At 43.9% G+C, this 22,559-nt stretch overlaps 1 protein-coding gene and 1 pseudogene across 2 annotated transcripts; one reads left to right on the forward strand and one right to left on the reverse strand.

The window, feature by feature from the left end:
- Positions 1-1,327: 1,327 nt before the first annotated feature.
- Positions 1,328-20,630, forward strand: LOC129707847 (lectin-like). 2 transcript variants are annotated; one of them, XM_055653245.1, is made up of 5 exons: positions 1,328-1,745; positions 8,516-8,670; positions 14,402-14,542; positions 19,167-19,278; positions 20,419-20,630. In XM_055653245.1, the coding sequence occupies exons 1-5, from the start codon at positions 1,691-1,693 to the stop codon at positions 20,481-20,483; spliced, it is 528 nt and encodes a 175-aa protein (XP_055509220.1). In that variant the 5' UTR covers positions 1,328-1,690; the 3' UTR covers positions 20,484-20,630. The 2 variants fall into 2 exon arrangements, with proteins under 2 accessions (XP_055509220.1, XP_055509219.1); XM_055653244.1 differs by lacking the exons at positions 1,328-1,745; positions 8,516-8,670 and adding an exon at positions 11,280-13,369.
- On the reverse strand, positions 11,807-11,925 carry LOC129708066 (U2 spliceosomal RNA; annotated as a pseudogene).
- Positions 20,631-22,559: the final 1,929 nt, after the last annotated feature.

Here is a 22,559-nt window from a genome sequence, read left to right on the forward strand (position 1 = left end):
GCTGGCATCTAGAGCAGCGGACGCAATAGATGAGGTTGGAAGAGATGCAGGTAAACCTCTGTCGCACCTGGAACGACTGCTTGGGTCCTTGAACGGAGTCGAGGGGGGAGGCAAAGGGACAAGTGTTGCATCTCCTGCGGCCGCAAGGGAAAGTGCCCGGGGAGGGGGTGGACCGAGAGGGAAGGGAAGAATTGACAAGGGAGTTATGGAGGGAGCGGTCTTTGCGGAAGGCAGATATGGGGGGAGATGGGAAGATGTGGCGAGTAGTGGGGTCACGTTGGAGGTGGCGAAACTGACGGAGGATTATTTTTTGTATGTGAGACTGATTTGGTGTCCTTGATCACAGTACGGGAGAGCTATGTTGTGGAAATCTGAGACCTTCACAAACATCTCAATGTGTGGAAATGATTGTTTAATGAATTAGAAGTGAGGTGATGAAGTGATTTCCCTCAGCGAGTGTCTCCCAGCTGGCTGAGGTGATGAGGTAACAAATGCTGCTGCACATGGCTCCGTGTTTTCCAGTTACTGAGCTCTCAGCCAGGCAGCAGGAGCACGGACTAGAGGATGGAGATCTGAGATCATTGGCAAATGGGGCAAAGGGGACAGGAGGATTCAGTTTTGTTCAGGAAGTTGCCATGGACTGAAAGGCTGGTGGAAGCAGAATCAACAACGACTTTCAAAGGATTCATCTAAATGTATCCAGGGGCAAAGTCCAGTGGTTTGTGGAAAGAGCAGGAGAATTCTGTTAAATAGATCACACGGTCCAAGAAATGGCACGGATATGATGGGGCAAATGGCCTCCTTCTGTGCAGTATCAATGTATCATTCTATGATTCCATCTGGCCTCCAGAGTGTGAAGTGATTGGGGAACGAGAAAATCCTGAGAATGAAAGGGTCATTTGGCCCATAGTTCCCTCAGCTGTGCCTGGAAATGCAACAAGCATCAAGCAGTCCATTATCTCCCCATCCTTCCATGCTCCTTCTGGCCAGATTCACTCCAGCTCCTTGTTGAAAAGTGGCCAAGATACTAAATTGAACCAGTTACTCACAAATGGATTACAAACTTTCCTGAGAAAGCGACGGATGGGGACCTTCCACCGTGATGGGAAATTGAGAGGAAACAGACCAGAGTGAGTAGAGGAGTGAGTGAGGTGTTCTGGGTCAATAATGTTGTTTTTGATTATTCGCATGAACCTTACATCTTAATTGTTTCTGTTGATAATATTCATTAGATCCTAATACCATAAACACATAACAGGGCCACTTTAATTTCACTGCACATCTCGTATGTGTATATGACAAATAAACTTGACTTCACTTGAAATACTATCTACAGTTTCCATCCCTCAGTGTTCAGATACAGTGCCACATTCTACAGTCACACTTGGAGCTCACAAGACATTTCTGTGACTTCCTGTTCATCTTGTTCTAATCTGTCAGTCAGTGATTGGTCAGCAGGAGTTTTACGTAGATTGCTGCAACCAATTGAGTTTGATTCCAATGGTTCCAAAAGCCTCCAAGATGCCAGAACTACACGTATATACGGATGCAACAGCATTGGAAACCTCATCGACACAGAGAGCTGGGAGAGAGAGAGGTGGGAACGGCAGCAGGATATGCCCATCTTCACTGTGAAACTTGAGACTAATGATGAATTGTTTTTTTGTGTTTCAGGTTCGAGGAAGGAAACATGATGCTGGTGTGGGCTTTGGTGCTGACCGCACTGCTTGCCAGTGATTTGGCAGGTAAGGTCCATTGATTCCAGGAGCTTTAGAAATATATTGGTGTGAGGAATGAATGCACAGGCACTGTGTTGGGACTGTGGGACATGGGAATTTGTGGACTTTGGAACTGGTCGGGATGTGGTAGTAAATGTCTCTTCTCTGGGATACTCATCTCGGAGCTGCTGAGTTGGAAGGTGAGTTTGAGACTCATCTCTACACCAGGAGACAAAGATTTCTCCACGGTGACGCTTCACAGGAAGACAGAGTTGCAGGAAGAGGGATATGTGACTCTCTGTCAGGAACCCAGGGGATGCAGTGGAAAAGGTTCTGCAGGCACTGGTCCAATGCAATGGGTGCAGTTTACTTGCCCACTGTGAGGGTGAGGATGGACGCTTGAGGGAGGATGGCCAGAGTGCTGGCAATGCCATAAGGGTGTGAGTCCTGGGGGTGGGGAGTGAAAGAGACAGAAAAAGATTGGAATTATGAGTAATTCAGTCATTAGACTGACACACTTTGAAGTGCAAAAGCATTGCAGTTGCTGGAATTCTGATGACATAACTGTATAACTATAGTCTGTTTAATGACTCCTCAAATGGCAATACATGTCCCTGGAATCAATCAGGTGAATCTTCATTTCACTCCCTCTACAGCACTGATATTCTTCTGGAGGTCAGTAGTCCAAATCTTTGACCGATATTCCAGGTACAGTCGCCACTGGACCCAATATACCTGCAGTAAGATGTCTTTGTTCATCCACACAAACTCTCTGACAATAAATGCAAACAGCTTTGCGTTAGCAGCAGTGTTGATGCACTTCTCTCAGTCACTTCATACTGATGTTGTTTGTAAACGGTTGGGTCTTATTCTTGCGGCACACTTCAGTGTATCGGTATTATTAAACGTCAGTTTCTCTTATGTCAATCTGCAAGGGATGTAAATAGATATTGATCATCTGAGTTAACCAGGGTTAGATAGGGCTCTTAGGGCGGACGGTATCAGATATGGGGAGAAGGCAGGAATGGGGTACTGATTGTAGATGACCAGCCATGATCATATTGAATGTCGGTGCTTGCTCGAAGGGCCGAAATGCGTATTCCTGCACCCAAGTATTAATCTTTTTTTTCACTTGCTGTAGAAATATTTCTTCGGATTTTGATTTTTCCACGTTATTCATCTCAAATTCTACTTTTCTTTTCGTTCTGAAAACCTTGGTTTATTTTTGGTGAAATTTGTTGTTATTTTTCAGGTTGCTGAAGAAAATTTGGAATTGTTCACAATTCCCCAGTTTTCTTCTGATCTTTTTGTTTAAACAATGGCTTTGGCTGGACCACATGTTCTTTTGTATTTTAGCATCTTAAATGGATCTCTATCTCCAATAGTTGTGTTGAGCTGATTCTCATTTCTTTCACCTCCTCGTTCTTGCTACATCTGTTGGCCTCTGCTTATTTGAGTTTTTCTGGGGGGTTTCTTCCGGAGAGATATCAAAAAAGTTTTATTTTTTAAATATCACTGTCATTTGCTTATTTCACAGTATAATTTCTCCTGTCTCAATCTGCACTGGATGCACATAGATTGAATCAACTTTTTAGTTTTGCTTGATGTACTTTACTTGATAACTTTTTCTTTTTTTCCCACTCTCAAATTCTACTTACATTTTCCCAATCAAAACATTTGTTTATTTGTAATTAAATTTGTTTTTATTTGTTCAGGTTGCTTAAGAGAATTTTGAATTGTTCACAATTCGTACCTTTCTGCTCTTTTGGAAAAAATACAAATCTTTTCTTCTGATCTTTTTGTTTCAATGATGGCCATGATTGGACCACACTTTCTTCTGCAGTTTATCTATATTATACTAAAACTCTTAACTTAGCTCTTAACATTTGAAATATCTGTGTGTTTGCAAGGTTGTGTTGGCTTTCTTTTAATCTATTTAATTTGTATCTTCTTCCAAATACAAGGCCACAGCCTTCCCATTTTCACACATTCTACTTACATGTTTTCTCTCGACGGGATAAACGTCTTCCCGTCGCATTCCAACCTATATTTCCAAAGTTTTTAAAGTTTTAATTGTTTATTTTAAAGAATTAACAGATTTTCAGTGGGAAACTCTTGCAGCCTTTCCATTGATGATGTCTGTTAGGTATGTGGTAATTAGCATATGTAATTAGTATATGCAATTAGTGTCTTGTCATATGTTGTGTAAGTAAGCATGTGCGGCGAGACTCAAGGTGGCGTCCTGTAGTAAAGAAATTTGTAAGATTACTCCCGTGTCGGAACCTTTATTCAAGTGTGCTAAGCATCCCGAATACACAACAATTGGCGACGAGGATAAAAGAACGAAGATAAGAGCAAGGCCAGGAGGAAGAATCAAAAAGAAAGTTAAAAAAGAAGTGTATTTGAAAAAAAAGTGGAAAAGCACGAAATCTAAAGATTTCTAAGAATCTAAAAAGATTTCTAAGAAACCTAAACCTAAGAAAAGAAAAGAAAAGAAAAAAAGAAAAAAGAAAGTAGGAACGGGAAGCAATGGCTCAGTGAAGAGCAAAGGAAAACAAGCAGGGCAGTTAAACTGCCGTCGTTTGAATTCAAGCGTCGCGTGAGGGCTCGTGCTGTGAAGCCAACTGCCAGCCCCAGGACCAGCCACAGACGTCGGGTGAGGGCCTCGTACCGTGTAGGCCACGGACAGGTCCAGAGAGCCACCGACAGAGGCTGAGTCTTCAGCCCAACCGAGAACAGTCAGCCCGGTGGGGGGGAGGAAGCAAAGAAGGCCCGGTCTGGATCAGAGTCAGCCCGACCGTGAGCAGAAGAGTGGGTCCACGCGAGAGAAGCAGGACACAGCACTCAAGCACTGCAGCCCAGTTGCAGGGGACGGCCGAGAGCGGGGAATGCCCGGACATGTAGGGAAGTCCGGCCCTGAGCGAAGAGTGAGTCCACGTGAGAGAAGCGGGACACAGCATTCAAGCACTGCAGCCAGGTCAGGAGCAGTGTCAGCCCAGTCGGGGGAGTGAAGAGGAGAAAGCGTGGTCGCGGGAGACGGCTGACAGGGGAGAAAGCCTACCACAAGGGAGGCACAGTCCCGACGCTTGGAGCAGCGGGGACCAGCAGCAAAAGAGCAGCGACTCGCCTTCAGCCAGCGACGAGCCGTGCAGCAGGTCCAGTAGTAGCCGGGAGGGCTGTGGAGACAGCGGGCAGGCAAGTCGGCAGAGCAGTGGTGGAGTCAGCGAGAGCCAGCAAAGGCAACAGCAACGGCTGAGCCAGCAGCAGCATCGGAGGTCCGGAGTGGCCAGTGGTGTACAAGTCACCGAGGATGCACCAGAGTCCACAGGCCGCAAGCTGGAGCAGTGAAAGCCTTCATAATAAAAGTCCTCTATGAATGTAATGCATTGTCACAGTTAAAGTTTGACTGTTTGGATTTAATGTATGGGTCACTGTTATCAATAATTTAAGTAAATCTGTGTGCATAGCAGGAATATGGTTTAAAATATTCTAGTTGGCATTAACCTGAAGTGTTGGTTATTAGTATGAATCTATTATTATAAGATTAAGTAATAGTCAGTGAGCTGGATACTCTCTTAGAATGTAAAGGAAATAAGTCCAGTGCAGAGAACACTGTGTGAGAGAACAGAACGCAGTGTACCTGGATAGCAACAGATAGCATGGCTACTTCAATTGTAGGAAAGTGGCCCCAGTTAGAATCTGGGTGCAATTTTGAGAAATGGACTGAAGTCTTGGAGGCTTCGTTCATTTCTTTTTTTTTTTGTTTTTTTTGTTTTTGTTTATTTTATCAGAAGTTAATACAGCACAAAACAGTACAGTGGAACCTAATTTTAGGTGCCAACTATGTAATACCGTAATCCATTCTATGTACAACCTCTAGTTTTATGTTATGAGAAGGAAGTAAGCAAGACAAGAAAAAGAAAACAATAGAAAGAGGAAAAAGTGGAAAAATAGATGGTAGAGAGTAGAAAAACGTGAAGTGTGTATATAAAAAATAAAAAAGGAAGAGAGAAAGTGGAAAGTAGAAATAGAAGAGAAGGCCCCTTAAAAGAGAATTTTTCAAATCTGTATTCGGAGATGTAGATCTATCCGCGTCATGAACTGAAATCAGCAATCTTTACGGTACCGCTGCATCACATGATTCCAAAAAGTCGATGAAAGGAGACCAACTGCTTAAGAATTGGTCATATTTATCTATTAGTCGGAGTCTCATTTCTTCAAGGCGTGCTATGTCCATCATATTCCTAATCCACATTTTAACAGTTGGTATGGTTGTATTTTTCCAAAATTTAAGTATCAATTTCTTTCCAATTATTAACCCATAATTAAAAAAAACATTTTGATCTTTATTTAAATTGGTATCTTCTCCTATTATTCCAAATATAATCCATTCCGTTTTGGGTTCTATTCTTGACTTGAAAAGCTTTGTAAATATATCACTCCAAAATTTATTCAACTTTGTACATCCTACAAATGAATGTGTTATATTAGTGTTTTGAAACAAACATTTATCGCATCTGGGAGAGACGTTTGGATAAAATTTATTCAACCTCGTTTTTGAATAATATAGTCTATGTAATAATTTGAATTCAATTAAATTATGTCTTGCATTAATAGAACAGTTATGTGTATTCATCAAATAGTTTTCCCATCTATCCTTCGAGATCTGTATCATTAGCTCATGTTCCCAATCTTCCCTTAATGCTTCTGTTGAGGGTGATTCTCTATTTAATATATTATTATAAAAGTATGATATAAATTTTTGTGAATCAGCCTTAATATTCATTGCTTCTTCTAAAGGATCTAAAAATATAGTTTGAAATCTATGTGTATATTTCTTCATAAAGTCACATACCTGTATATATTTAAAATATTGATTATCCTTCAATTTAAATTTTAATTTTAATTGTTGAAATGATAACAGTTTGCCCACTTCATACATATCCCCTACTTTCCTATTCCCCAGTCTATCCCATCGTTCATTTCTAATGATATCTCTGCAGAAGAGAAGAAGAGAGCATGGTTCATATTAGCCTTAGGAAGAGAGGGTTATCATACCTTACGTACGTTACTGCTGCCAGCAAAGCCCACAGAGAAAACGTATGAGGATTGTAAGGAGGTATTAATGGCTCATTTCTCGCCAAAACCTCCAAGGGCATCCAGAGGCAAGGAGCCTGAACTAGAGGGCAGGGAGTCCCTCAGTGGACAGAGGTCAAGTGCAGAATGACAAAGGTTCAGATTCAGATTCAGATTCAATTTTAATTGTCATTGTCAGTGTACAGTACAGAGACAATGAAATGCAAAGGTCAAGTGCAGAATGACAAAGGTCAAGTGCAAAGGGACCAAGGTGAAGTGCAAAGGGACACAAGTCAAGTGCAGAGGGAAAAGGCCAAAGGTAAAAGGCAAAGGAAAAGGAGTCAAAAGCAAAGGAAAATTGCCATTCAAAGGGCAACTCTAGTAATTCAAGCTGCATTTAGGGGTATGAAGGTACGGAGAGAGATCCGGAACAAACAGAAGGCTGCAACGGCAATACAAGCAGCATTTAGAATGCATAGAGTATACCGTCAATACAAGGCAATGAGATTAGCAGCTATAATAGTGCAAACCCATTATAGGGCACACCTTCAAATGGTAAGTGATCACAAAACTTACATGAAGGTACGCAGCAGTGTTGTACTGCTTCAGGCAGCCTACCGAGGAATGCTTATTCGAAGCAACTGCGGTGCATGCATAAATCTGCCAAGGTCATACAGACTTATTATCAGATGCATAAACAGCGTCAGTATTTTAAGAAACTATGCTGGTCTGCCATTGCGGTACAGCAATGATACCGAGCATGCCAGATAAGAGATGTCCAAGTGAGACAGTAGGATAGTTTGAGAAAAGCAGTGATTTGTATTCAGGCCTTATATCGCGGGATCAGAGTCAGAGTATTGGTAGAGAAAATCAAGGCAGCACGACGTATTAAGTCAATCATAAGAATGTGCATTACAAGAAACCATTTCTTGATGCAAAAGGCGGCTGTAGTCACTCTGCAAGCAGCATACCGTGGTTACCGATTAAGGGCACGCTACAAAGCTGTGCGTCAAGCAGTCATTTCGATCCAGAGATGGTACATAGCTTGCAAAATAGGGCATTCCCAGTTTGTGCAATATCAGTCAATGAGGGATGCAACTATTACCATTCAGACTGCTTACAAGAGTATGATGGTTAGGCAGGGGGTTAAGCAAAAGAGAGCTACTGTAAAAGTGCAGTCAGAACTCCATAGGAGTTGGTATCGGAAAGAGTTAAGTGGACAAATAGATAAACAACAGAAAAGGCTTAAATGATACAAAAGGCTTAAACAATATAGGAAAGCCAGTGTTGTATTGCAGACAATATAGATCATACTTCTTGATAAAGAACCAGAAAGGTGACTTAAGAAGACAAGTAGATGAACAACAGCAAAGGCTTGAACGATGCAAGGAAAGGTTGAATAAATGTGTGGCACAGGGAGGTACAATTACAATGTTTCAAAGGCACTTGGAGGGGTGGAAGATTGCAACCTTCACGTGATCCACCCTGTTTCGACGATTCCAATCAACCTGGCGTGCACAATCAAATAAGATCAAATAGAACAAGTTGTCCTACAACTTTAGGCTGTGCACGCCATACGCAAGAAGAAGAAAGGCACTTGGACAGGTACATGGATAATAAAGGTTGAAAGGATATGGGCCAAACGCAGACAAACAGGGCTCGCTCAGGAAGGCATTTGGGTTGGTGAATTGGCTTAAATCCAAATTATCTTTAACTGACAGGGACGAGCAATTTGTTGGGACTGGAGGAGACTCAGCATCACATTGAAAAGCGCAACATAGGCAAACAAGACTGCGAAAATGACTGGGTTTATTATCCTCCCTTAAAATCCTGTTCGCGTTTCTTTTGTGACAAAAGAACATGGACCAATGCTGAGGTACGTCCCTAAAACCAGTGATTACTTCGGGAGGCCTGGGGAACACTGATCTCTGCTGGTTCAATCCCATGAACACAGCACAGCCTCTCGTTGAATTGCCTGCGATGAGTCCCTGTGTTCCAGGGTGCGCTTCACTGCAGCCGTGGGATATGGTTTCTATTTCTCGGACCAGTGGGTATCCAGGGAATACAGTTCCCCAATTTCTGACATCACTTTGCATTATCTATTTGGATGATTTTTTTGCTTGCTTATCAGATGATAAATTCACTGAATTTACACTAATTTACGGAAACAGATAAACTATTTTTTTTTTGTTTTTTTGTTTTTTTGTTTATTTTATTAGAAGTTAATACAGTACAAAACAGTACAGTGGAACCTAATTTTAGGTGCCAACTATGTCACCCCGTAATCCATTCTGTGTACAACCTCTAGTTTTATGTTTTGAGAAGGAAGTAAGCAAGACAAGAAAAAGAAAACAACAGAAAGGGGAAAAAGAGGAAAAATAGATGGTAGAGAATAGAAAAACGTGAAGTGTGTATATAAAAAAAAGAAAAAGTGGAAAGTAGAAATAGTAAGATTAAACGAGAACTTACCAGTTCGAAGTTTAATCTGTATTTTATGAGGGAATACATGAAGAGCCCGCTAGTACACTTGCGTGTCATTCTTCAAAGCAGCGGAGTGAATCACAGATACCTGTAATGACTTAAGCATAGTAAGATTAGAGAAAAGATACCAGTCGTGTTTATGATCAAGGGTGGGAGCGGAGGGCATGTATTCCCTCAACGTTACTCGTCATAAAATACAGATCAAACTTCGAACTGGTAAGTTCTCGTTTAATCTTACTATTTTACTTCGGAGTCACGTGAGGGACTCCATGAAGATTTCAAAGCTCTGTGATTCAAGCCGTGGAACGAGTCCATCATCACGTCTGCCTTGGTTTTGGGGAGAATAGTGATAACATATTAAACATCAATATGATATATATAAATATCCATAAAGTTAATAATAATTGATAGCCCCTGTTTTTTGGGGTAAATTATGGTATAGAAACTTAACAATGTTTCTGAAAAAATTCCAGTTTCCATTACTGGTTTGTTATAATCTTTAGAATGTTCTTTCCGATGGCCATCCTGCAGTCCTGAGGATTTTATCCATAGGAAACCTCCAATTTAAATGCTGCCGACATTGCTGCAGCCTGGTGGAGTGAGATTTTAACCCAGTTAGTGTTTACACCAACTTTGGTCAATACTATGTTAGCCATTTAGCTGGCCTGGCCTGTTATTCTTTAATGAGGCTGTCTGTAGTTGATGAAAAGTTCCTCTTCTGTGCCACTGATGGTCTTGGTTTGTTCCATGTATATTTGTAGATGTCTCACAACAGTCAATCATCTGTAGGGTAGGCTCCAAAAATGTTATGTTAAGGCCCTGTCTGTTTTGTTCCCTAATTCCTGAATATAGAAGTGTAAGTTGCGAGGTGAACTGGTCTTGTTATCCAGCCTTAATTTGGTAGGGACTGAGTCCTTAGTGCCGTGACCTAAGCCATCAGCATGATAGTTTTGAAAAAATGTCAAAACCTGTAATGACAGCGCTGTGGCTGGAGCCCAGTTCTTTAACAACGTTAAGACGATGCTGATGTCCCATATTTGGGAATACTCGGTCTTTGGGGAATTCCCATAAAATTGTCCTCCATAAGCTATTGTTCCGTTCTCTTGCCATAGATAAGTAGATGGACTATTTCTGGCACAGTTGATGTCACTAATACTAAGCCCCTGTAGGTTAACAAAGCTGCCAAACAGGCTGGATGATGTATTATGGTTGCAACACATCTCCCATTAGTTTATGTATTTTAGACACTGTCTTTAGGTTGATTGTCTGTGGCCCGCTGTGATCCTGTCCATTGCTCTGGCCGTCAGTCCCAGATGTAATAGCGGCGCTTTCAGACTCTACGATTTAAGCGATTTATATGTTCATGGCACGGGTGGTTTTTTCCCCATTCTTCATCGTCTGTTTAGGATGGTGCTGCATGGTTCTAATCTCATTCCCAGTACCGCCGAGAATCATGGTTGGGTAGGTCAGTGGGGTACTATTAAAAACACCCCTACTGATGAGGTTGCCAAATTGTGTTGGCCAGATTGTTACATGATGTAGATTCCCTTTCACCCATGTGCTACCACAGTTGATATGTGCTACCACAGTAGTATTGTTAATTTATAATCTAATAACCTGTTTAACATATTCCAGAGCAACATGACTTTAGGCCATGAAAAACACCCAACATTTCCAGGTAGTTATGCCCAGTGTTAGTAATAATGATGCTTCCTGTGTATTCCATCTTCCTCCACAGCTGGAAATGGAATTGGTAACACACCATCCTAGTGCATAGCAATGCATATGTAGGACCATAGACTGGTTGCTGACAATGATAGGATTGGAGCAATGCCCAATGTTATCTTTCCACCATTTAGTTCCAATATGGCTTCTGTATGGCTTCATCATTCTATCGAAATGATCACCATTAATTTTAAGAGCTCATATTTTGGCCCTCTGTAAATCTTTATAATGTAAGGGTTTGAATTATGTGGCTGGAAACCCATATTCCCAGTACCACCTGTTGCCAAAATTCTTGCTACCAGTCTGATGGATGGTTTATCCTCATGTCAATGATTTTGCTGTATGCCTTTATTAAGGTTGTAACCTCTGTTGGCAAAGTTACTGACATGAGGAACTGAGTTATTGGTGAACCCCAAATAATCCCTTTAGTTTGAAGGCTTTAATTTCGATTTAATTGGATGGATAATGAATCTTAGTTTCCAATAATTGTTAAGTGGCTGTTACCGTTTGTTCAGCCCGTCCTAAGTTCCCGCACAATTAGTATGTCATGCAAAGAAGCCATTACCATTGTGTGGCTGGTTGTTATATTTTGTAAATAACCTAGGTGCTAATGTAAACACATTAGGTAGTGCTCTATACTGCTAGAGCTGAGCCATCCAATTAGATAAAATAACGTCCGTGGTCACCTGTTATGGGTACTGAAAATAGTAAGCATCCTTTGAATCAATGCTTGCCATTTTCATTCTTAAAACGAATATACTTAACAATAGAAAAAAGGTTTCCGTTCTTAACGAATATATCGTATTATTTATTTCATTTATTTATTTTTAATATATGGTCCCTAGATAAGGGACATATCAGATATTTAAACTGATAAAAACCCCAGATATTATGCTTGATCTTGGCCAAAAACCCGAGATCTGATCTAGGTTTGATGCGTCAAGCGCCATATCCTATTTTGTTAGGAAGGGAATGCGTAGATAATAATTCTTCCCTTACAATGCAGCTAAAACCCCTCCATTGCTGATGTCCAGTGTCTGTATCCCATATGACATATTTGGTAATTGGTGATAATGTCTGGATACGAGTAGATCGGCATCTGGTGTTCCATATCGTGTAGAAACCTCAGCAAATACTATAGCCCAATATCCATTTGGTGTTCTCCTCCAAATTCCTCTCTCGATATATCAGCTGGACTAGAAAATTATGTGTTGTAAAATTCTATTGTGTATCCCCGGATACTGTTTAAGATACGAGTGTCAAAAAATTATTTATTCGATGTCTTCTCGCACCAACCTCCTTGCTTCCTTCTGGTTTTACTGTTTTCATCTGGATCCCCGAGGCCGTGTGTTGAGGGTGTACACATCTTCAGATATAGTGGTGATACCTTTGAGGATGATGTTTGGACGTTTAGATGAGCTCCAATTTGGCTTCATTGTCCAACTCCTTGACCTTCTAGATCGGTCACCTCCAAATAAAGATAATGCTAGGAGGTTTCGGGTTTACACAGGCCTGTGTCAATCCCGATTTGATGTAACCAGATTCATAAGTTGATTAGTTTAGTACATTCAGGGATTTACAATCCCCAGTGGCAAGTGACCGCTATGGTGTCAGCTAATGTTTGCCCCTGCAGTAGAGAGAGAACATATGGTCTATGCTGGTTTCTAACCTGGTTTGTAGATCTTTCCCAGTTAGCTTTACTCACAGCTGTACTGTTGTTCCCCCTGAAACATAGACAGACATCCCATGTGACTTCCCAGATGGGAATGGAATTTGTCAGTAAATTTTTTGGACTGCTAAATCCTTCAGTCACAACATAAGTATTCCTGTATTTCTATCAGGAAAAGACCAATAATGCACTCTATGTACTTTGTGACTTAGAAAAAGCTTCACCTCATTATTATAGCTCTTACATCTGTTTACCTGTCCAGGGTTTGCCCTAGACTTGACCCCAGCACTCTTCTGACAAAAGAGTCTACTGGAGGGAGAGAAGCATGATTATAGCCCTAAGAAAAGGTGCTGCTTCCTTCTCCCTAAGTCTGTCTTTTCCTCCAGCACTTCCCTATAATAGTGGAAGTGAGATACAGCCCTGTATAAGGTGCTGCTATGGGACTTACCCACTCGAGGATTTGCTCTTCTCTTTTTTGGACCTGCATCGCTGCAAACGCGGTATGTTCTCGCAGGTGCAGGTCCCGCAGTGTCTACGCGTCGCAGTGCTCACGGGCACTGAGTTCCTTGTAGTGCCGTTGGCCTGCGGTGCTCCACAGCGCGGTGTAGTGCTCACGGCACTGAGCCGCCCGTCTACCGTTTGCCTGCGGTGCTCCAACGCGGTTCAGTCCGCTCGGGGAGCTGGCCGCTCGCAACCGCAGGTAAGGTGGCTTAACGCGGTGCAGTGCTCCCCACTGTGCCGCTCCTTCCTTAATTGGGCCCGCAGTGCTCCAACGCGGTGCAAGTCCTCTTGGGGAACTGACCGCTCGCGACGCAGGCCCAGCAGCTCCAACGCGTACCCCGTGCTCACGGGCACCGACCGCTCGCCGCTACCTCCAGTCTCCCAGCCCCACGGACCCATACAGCGCTCCTTACCCTGTAGGTCCCTGGGCTGTTTCCCGAGTCGTCAGACCGACGGCTCCGGAGTGCTCCACCGGCTGTCGGCGACCCGTACACCTGCTGGAGCTAAAGTCGCACCCGCTCCCGCCAAGGGAGACCGTCGTGCCACCGGCCGTTGCTGGCTGCCTGCTCCTACATAGCAGCTCTCCCCCGCCAGCTTTCCACAGCCTTCCTGTAAAGAAAGGTAAGTAAAAAAGAAACGAAGTTCTCTTACCGACTGTTGCAGGTTTCCAAAAACCCTGCCGTTTGGGAGGAACGTCCTTCCTCCCCCAATGACTCGTTGCAATGCGTGTAGCGATAATGACACGCAAGCGTACTAGCGGGCTCTTCATGGAGTCCCTCACGTGACTCCGAAGTAAAATAGGAGAGAAGGCCCCTTAAAAGAGAAATTTTCAAATCTTTATTCGGAGATGTAGATCTATCCCCGGCATGAACTGAAATCAGCAATCTTTACGGTACCGCTGCATCTCATGATTCCAAAAAGTCGATGAAAGGAGACCAAATCCTTAAGAATTGGTCATATTTATCTATTAGTCGGAGTCTCATTTCTTCAAGGCGTGCTATGTCCATCATATTCCTAATCCATATTTTAACAGTTGGTATTGCTGTATTTCTCCAAAATGTAAGTATCAATTTCTTTCCAATTATTAACCCATAATTAAAAAAAACGGTTTGGTCTTAATTTAAATTGATATCTTCTACTATTATTCCAAATATAATCCATTCCGCTTTAGGTTCTATTCTTGACTTGAAAAGCTTTGTAAATATATCAAATATATTTTGTTTGTTTAAAGGAATTCTGCAAACACCAACACGATTATGCACATCTGGCTTCTGTGTCCTCGGGTGAACACAACATATTCCTTAAGAAAATGATTGATGCACGGAACAATACATGTCCACAAATTTGGATTGGACTAAACGACATATTGCGGGTAAAGTTAATGATAATGTGTTAATAATAATTTGTTGTCCTTCCCTGATCATCCTCTGACCATTTCAGACGGCAGGTAAGAGTCAACACATTGATGGATCTTTGGAGATTTATTACCCAGAAGAACAACAGTGAACCAGATGTGTGTTTACAACAGTCCGCTAGTTTCAGTCCCCATTACTGATGGTAATTTGTTACTCCAGGGTGATTGCAGTTTATTTACTTGGATTCAAATTCTCTGGTGTCTGGGATAGGATTCAAACTTGCGTGCCTGGATCACCGGGATATCGCAGAGTAAAGGCCCTGTTCCACTTACTTGTCCTTGGCATGCAAATTACGCGACCTCGTCCGGTAAAGGCCGGTCCCACTGAGAAGCGCGGAGGGTATGGAGTTGTGCACGGTATTGCGCGGCGCTCCAAAATTTTGTAGCAAACAAAATCTTTGCACGCCACCGGCCTGTCGCATAACTGATGGCCAAAGTGGAACAGGCCCAAGACCCTGGCGCGACGCAACGTCCCACCTCCAGCAGCAACAGAAGCGGGCAAACGATTGTCGAACTCAGCCTGGGGCTCACAGCTGTTGCGGATCCGGTCGGCCCCCACTTCTACTCTCAGAGCGGGGCCAAGAAAATTGAAAATAGACACAAAATGCAGGAGTAACTCAGTGGGACTATTGAGGATTATAATTATAAAGCGTTATGTATGAATGTATAAATATAAAATACACACTGACACAACACAAGAAAATAGGAGCAGCAGCAGGCCACTCAGCCCCTCAAGCCTGCCCCGCCCTTAAATAAGGTCATGGTTGACCAGTGCCGGCCTCAACATTTTCCTTCATTCTTCTCGATCCCCTCTGTAGTCGCGTTCCGGTTAATCCTTCTACCGAAACTTGATTATTTTTGTGCCCAAACTGTGGAAAGGACACAGGGCAAGGCTGGTGTGCAGAATGATGTCGCAGAGCATCTGCCAATGAGAATTTAGAGATTTGGGGATATGAAATTGAAAGGATCAGCCAACTGAAGCTGAACAGATGACAGTTGGCTGATCCTTACAGGTAAATTATTAGTGATCATTATAATCAATACTTGATGGAACTTCATGGAAGGGATGCTCCTGCGAGGAGCCACGTATAAGAACAGACCTAGCGGACGCTGAGAACAAAGACCCTGAAGCCATCGAGAACAAAGACCTTGTGGTCGGTTGAGAACGGACTTGGCAAACACCAAAAACTGAGAACAAAGGGCTGAGGACAAAGATCATGTGGCCGCTGTGAATGAAGACCAATTGGATCATACAGGGCCACATGCGGAGGCAAATGTGGTCCACCACTGCCAAGAAGGGCACGCTGGGCCACTGCCTGCATGGGGAAGCTCGCATACCCCGAAGATCAGAGAGTCGAGGAGGGAGCCACCGGCGACTATGAACACGAGCAGTGGGCTGGGAGGACAGTGACTGGGCACCTCCAAGTTTGGCTGTAGGAAGTGTCCCTGGGACTCAAAGGTGGTCGGGTGAGGACTGGGACATTGGGTCGCGGGTCTGCCGCAGTCTGGGATCTACCTGAACGTATCCAGCACCTCCGGCATGTGGACTGTACTTTGGACTTTGGAGTTTGTCTTTGGAAACAGCGCCAAAATACGGCGACCGTGTATTTGTCGGTGCAAAAGTATTTCACTGTGATGTGCATACGTCACAATAAAGAACCATTGAACCATTATCCATTCAAAACCTTGAAGGTTATTGGCCAAAACAATGATAGCAATGGCAAACTTTGTACGAGGCATAAAAGGCCATTCTCACGTTACGAGCTGACACAAGTGGTAACCCGAGTTAAACCTCGTGGTAATAACGTACGATTCTCGTGCCGGTAGGTTCTCGTGTAACTTGTCCACTCTTGCAAAAAGTCAAACATGTTTGAAATTTTCCACGAGTCAATTTTACTCTTGTGGTTAATAATTGAAATGTTTTAACTCGATTTAAGAACGTAGTGGTCCGTGCGTTTACCTTAGTGTATCGTGAGTCTACCTGTGGGAACTCTTTAACTCAGCGGGCAGGCAGCAGCAGATTGTCGCTCCCGTCAGTTTCCCAGCGACAGTCACCTGCCACGTGAGAGAGATCATGCACTGTTGTAGGTTTCCTTTGCATGTCGGTGTTTCTGTCTTTCTTCACTCATTGTTGGTTCCATCTGTCACCACCCCCACCTACAACCCTCTGCTTCCCGGCCATGTGTGTGACCCCTTCCCTCCCCTCTCCAGCTCCCCGCCCATTGCACCGGTGCGGGGGCTTTGCACTGTCTTCACGTCGGCGATGCCAGCAGGTCTGTGCCAGTCACCGGAGACGTCAGGACCAATGGGACATCAACCCCCAGGCCCACCAAGCCCACCAGGCCCACTGCAAGCACGGAGAACCCAGAGACCAACAGCCAACAGCAACTCCAGCCCAGCCCCGCTCCAACTACAGAGGAACCCAGGTTGCGGATGAGGGGGCACAGCTCGGGCTGTGGGCAAACTGCCACTTGTCGCCGTAGGGGCCCATCGGGGAACGGGTTCCTGTTGGTCCTGACGTCTCCTGCCACCCCCCTGTACAGGAGCTGAGACTGGGAACTGTACCGCCCTTGCAGGTGAGCAGGAGAGTGTGGTTGTTTGCAGTTGCAGAGGGAGGGGGCAAGGGTGGTACAGTTCCCAGCCTCAGCTCCTGTCCAGGGGGGTGGCCGGAGACGCCAGGACCAATGGGACACCGACCCCCAGGCCCACTGCAAGCACGGAGATCCCAGAGACCCACAGCCTGCAGCAACTCCAGCCCAGCCCCGCTCCAACTCCAGAGGAACACGCTCCCCGAAGGCGCAGAAGTTGATGGTGTGCAAGGTACGTCTTGTTCTTGGGGTGGCGGATGAGGGGGCGCAGCTCGGGCAGTGGACGAACTGCCACTTTTCGCCATAGCAGCCCATCGGGGGGCGGATTCCTCTGGAGTTGGAGGGGGAGGGGGGTATTGTGCTGTTTGATCACCCCCTGCTATCCCAGGGACAGGGAGACACAGTGGCTTTTAAGACTGGTGGGCAATCACTTCCAAAGTTCTGCCCACACAGTCAGTACATCTCTCCTACACTTGTCTCCCGCACTAAGATCACCCCGCAGAGAATGATCCCCGCCTAACCCAAGAGCCATGTCACCCCAGACAGATTAATGACGCACCCCCCCACCCCCCAACCTCTCGCCATCTCAACTCACGCCTGGGCACCAAAGCAACTCAGGAGGCAAACCTTGAGCTCCGTCTCACAACAATCTGATGTGCACATCCGTCCACATTCAAAGATTTAATCTCCCGTCTCCCCGCAGTGTGCAGACATGGCAGTAAATTCAATTAAAACATCTCAAACCTGTGTGTTTCAAACAAATCATAAGTATAACTGCTCTGGCACTGGATAGTGCGCATTTTCCCTTTGTAGGTCACATCAGTAGATGCGGCCGCTCTGAATTATATCTTTAAAACAAAGCCACAGGATGGAGAGGTCTTCTTTAACACTGTTGCTTATTAAAACATAACACTGTTGCTTATTAAAACAAAACTTCAATCAGGATTGGCTCAAGAATAACTCAGGAGACGAACTGGAAACAACGCTGAAATGACAAGTAAACGGTAAACTGCCGTCTACCCGTGGGAACTCAGTTAACCTCTTGATCTTTCACTTGTTATATCATGCTCAACCACGACCCCTTCATTCGGGTTACCTCTTGCGTCAGCTCATAACGTGAGAATGGCCTATTAGTTTCATAATTTTTTACAAAAAATAAGTCCATTCAGCCCATCGAGTTCATACCAGCTCCCAGTACATTCCCATCAATCCCATCCATTCAGTGATTTAATTGTAACCCAATTCCTCTAATTCGCTGGAAAACCGCAGTCACGGAGAACGTGCAAACTCACATGGATAACACTGGAGGTCAGTATTGAATTCATGTCTCCAGACCTGTGAGGCAGCAGCATTACCCACTGCCCCACTCCACTGCCATTGACTGATCCCACAAGAACCATAAATGATGGGCAAACATCAGCTCAGGAATGATTGACTTGGATATGGATAACTAGATGCAGACTTGTTTAAATAAAAAATGAGCCTTCTTCAAAAATATGATATTGGCTCAACCAAATATAAATTGTTTTCTATTATTGTTCACGCTTTACTTCTATGTGTCTGGGTGAGGCAAAAAAAAAAATCAGCTGAGACTTTCTGTCATTTTCTCTAATCGGGATATTTTTGTTCCAAGGATTCTGTTACTTTCATCAGAGTTTAGCTTTGTTTAGTTTAGTGTAATTTGGTTTAGTTCCTTATTGTCACATGTAGCAAAGTACAGTGAAACGTTTTTGTTGTGTGCTGTCTCATCAGGAGAAAGACAATCCATGATTACAATCAAGCCACACACAGTGTACAGATACAGGATAATGGGAATAAGGTTTAGTACAAGATAAAGTTCCGTGAAGTCCAATCAAAATAAAGCATAGTTTAAACTCCCATCCACTGCCCCACTTGTCCCGGCTGCTCGTATTCTGCTCTAACTCCGGCTCAGGTACAGCTCCTCCCTGTACTGTGACGTGGCAGCAGGAATGACCATTGATTTATACCCACAGGAAGGGACTCTCGTATGGGTTGATGGATCTACTCATATTTATCGACATTGGCTTCAGGGCGAACCTAATGACAATGGAGGCATCCAAGATTGTGTGGTCATTAACAATGATGGTAAGTGTAACAGTGAAAGAGATGTTATTTTGTTGGAAGGTACACAAAAAAGCTGGAGATACTCAGCGGGTGCAGCAGCATCTATGGTGCGAAGGAAATAGGCAACGTTTCGGGCCGAAAACCTGAAGAAGGGTTTCGGGCCGAAACCCTTCGACCCGAAACGTCGCCTATTTCCTTCGCTCCATAGATGCTGCTGCACCCGCTGAGTTTCTCAAGCTTTTTTGTGTACCTTCGATTTTCCAGCATCTGCAGTTCCTTCTTAAAAACATTATTTTGTTGGAAGTTCATTTCAGACTCAGTATTGAACAGGACGTGACCTCAAGAGACCTACTGTTACACCATGGGAGTGAACCAACCCCATGGGCTATGTGCTCTCTGACTAACCAGCAGTTAGAGGACGATATATGGGGTGTAATGCAGGAGTCAGCGGAACAGACACTGAGTGTAACTGTGCAGGAGGAATGTACAAGGGGGTAACACTGGAGTTAGAGGAAGGTGTCAGTCTGAAGAAGGGTTTCGGCCCGAAATGTTGCCTATTTCCTTCGCTCCATAAATGCTGCCTCACCCGCTGAGTTTCTCCAGCACTTTTGTCTACCGTGTAATGTGACATGACACTGTTGACCCTATTACCTCTATAAATCATCAACTAATCTACTCTAAACCAGGGTTTAGCACAATTTAATCTTTATTAACACTCGAGCTACTTAAGCATGCATGGAAACCGTTGACCTCTAATAACTAGTCATTACTTTACTATTCCAGCTTATCACTTCTCAAACTAAATCACAAAAAACATGACGTTCAAAGATTTGAACAGGGGTGATTAGAACTTGGAGATCTAGTGTATGGATGACTGATGGTCGGGATGGAGGCCTGTTTCCACGTTGCATCTCTAAAACATAAAGATAAAACATTTGAACTGAATGATAAGCAGAAAATGCTAGAAGCATTCAGCAGGTCAGACAGCATCTGTAATGGGAAGAACAGGAATAATTCATTTCTCAATGACTTCCCTGTTTCCTCTCCACAAATGGTAACTGGCCTATAGGTTATTTCAAGCATTTATTTCAGTTTTCCATCATCTGCTTAAGTTTACTTGTGGACTATCAGGTAAATGCTTTACTTTTTTTCTGTTTCTAGATGAGGGACTTTGGAGTGATCGATCTTGTCTTGAAACGGAAGGTTATATTTGCTCCTATCATTGAACCAGCGATTAGAAGACTCCAGAATGGTCCACTCATCCTTTCCAGCAGTGGATCCAGTGCTTTGATTTCCTTGTAGCCGCTCTCACTGTCTGTGCTGACTGTACTCACTGAGCTTCTCAGCCAATAATAAAGAGAACTGCAACATGAGTTGTGTTTCACTCCTCTCACTCTTACTTTCTATTATGTGACTGAGCTGGGATTCAGTCCTTTAAGTCAGTCAGTAACCACATGAGGCTGTGGTCCACACACTTACTCCAGGAGCTGACCAAAGTATGGGCAGGATACATTCGAGACTCCGCACAGCCCAGTTTTACCTTCTCCCCAAAATCCATAAACACAACTGCCCTTGAAGACCCATTGTTTCTGTCTGCTCCTGTCTCACAGAAATGATTTCCACGTACCTCAACTCCATCCTATCCCCCCTGGTCCAATCTCTCCCGACCTATGTCCAAGATGCCTAACATGCCCTTCGTCTCTTTAATGATTTCCGCTTTCAATGCTAACAATGGCCTGATTCCTTTATCATCATTACTTTTTTGCATATCTTTCATTCATTTGTTTTATATCGCTCTGCATCGTCTATAACTCTTGTTTCCCTTTCCCCTGACTGTCAGTCCGAAGAAAGGTCTCGACCCAAAACGTAACCTATTCCTTCTCCCAGAGATGCTGCCTGAGCCGCAGAGTTATTCGAGCACTTTGTGTATATCTTTAGAACAAATCGAGGGCAGGTGAGAGTCGCTGTTACCTGCAGCACACGACTGAAACAAATCCGAATGGGTAGCCTTACTGTGGGCAGCTGTGTTCTCCACCGACCCGCTCAGTGTTAGCAGCATCAGTTGTGCTGAGATTTGTCCCAAGAGAGAGGCAATGCAAGCTTTATTTATTAAGGTGAAAAAAGTCTCTGAAACTTGATCAGCAGCAGAAACGAAAATGGAAACGGGTCACGTGGCAACAGTGGAGAGAGAAATTATACATTGCAACTCATTGACTTGAAATATGATTTTTTTTTTCTCCGTGTCACACCACTGAAGAATTACAGTTGTGAGTTGTCCCAGTTCAAGTTTCCAGTATTTCCTTTTCGTTCAGCAGCAGGGACCTGGACAGTTATCCCTTGCTCAAATTTACAGGCAACAGTTGCTCCAAACTCAACAGTAGATCTGTGGAGCATTTTAGTTTAAAACATAATCAAACCATCTTTCATTTTCAGCAGCACTTTGCTTTGTCATTTTCTCAAATACTGTAGATGTCACAGAAACCAACATCCCATTACTTCTGTGGTTAGGTGACCCTGCCATCAAGGACGAGGGGAGCAGGTGCACTGCAACACCAGCCACAGGTTCTCCTCCAAGTTATGTTTCCAAGTCATGCTGATGTGGAGACATTTCTTCATCATCACCAGGTTTAAATCGTGGAACACCCTCCCCAACAACATGGAAATATCTTCACAAGAAGAATGTAGCAATCAAGGCAATCTCTCCCCACCACCTGGTTCAGGGAAACAAGGGATGGACAATAAATACTGGTCTTGCCAGAGACATTGTCAGTAAACATTGTCACTTGATTAAAGAGAGTGGTTTAAAGTGGTGATTTATGTTGGGTAGTCCAAGCGATGAACATGACTGGGCCAGTTCAGACTTTGTCGTGGTTTAGTTTTGGTTATTTATTGACAATGGCCAACTCTCGACTGCTTTTCAAGGGAAACCAGCCTTATGGAACTGTACCTCATGGGTTAGGAGATTGCTTGGGTCCAGGAAGGGTTGAGATACACAGCAGAAGAACACACACTGAACAAACACTGCTATAAGCTCGTGCAAGAGCACCTGTGGCCTAGATACCAATTCCTTCATCCCAGGAAACAACCTCATGAACCTTCTCGGTCCTGCCTCCAGTACAAGCAGATCCTTCCTGAAACCCTGAGCCCACAACTGTCCACTTACTCCAGGGACAACCTGTGAAAGTGCAGGAGTTCCCTACTTAGACTCCATCCCCCACACAATAAAGGCCAACATTCAATCAGCTTCCCATTACTTGCTGTAACTGCACGCTAACTCTGTGTTTCATGTCCTCCATTCCCTG

The sequence above is a fragment of the Leucoraja erinacea genome, chromosome 22 (assembly GCF_028641065.1).
Source record: "Leucoraja erinacea ecotype New England chromosome 22, Leri_hhj_1, whole genome shotgun sequence".
Classification (NCBI taxonomy): domain Eukaryota; kingdom Metazoa; phylum Chordata; class Chondrichthyes; order Rajiformes; family Rajidae; genus Leucoraja; species Leucoraja erinaceus.

Coding starts and splice junctions, on each gene's coding strand:
- LOC129707847 (XM_055653244.1), top strand. CDS start 12,995: ATGATTATAGCCCTAAGAAAAGGTGCTGCTTCCTTCTCCCTAAGTCTG. Junction 14,543..19,166: donor GACTAAACGACATATTGCGG/GTAAAGTTAATG, acceptor TTATACCCACAG/GAAGGGACTCTCGTATGGGT. Junction 19,279..20,418: donor TGTGGTCATTAACAATGATG/GTAAGTGTAACA, acceptor TTCTGTTTCTAG/ATGAGGGACTTTGGAGTGAT.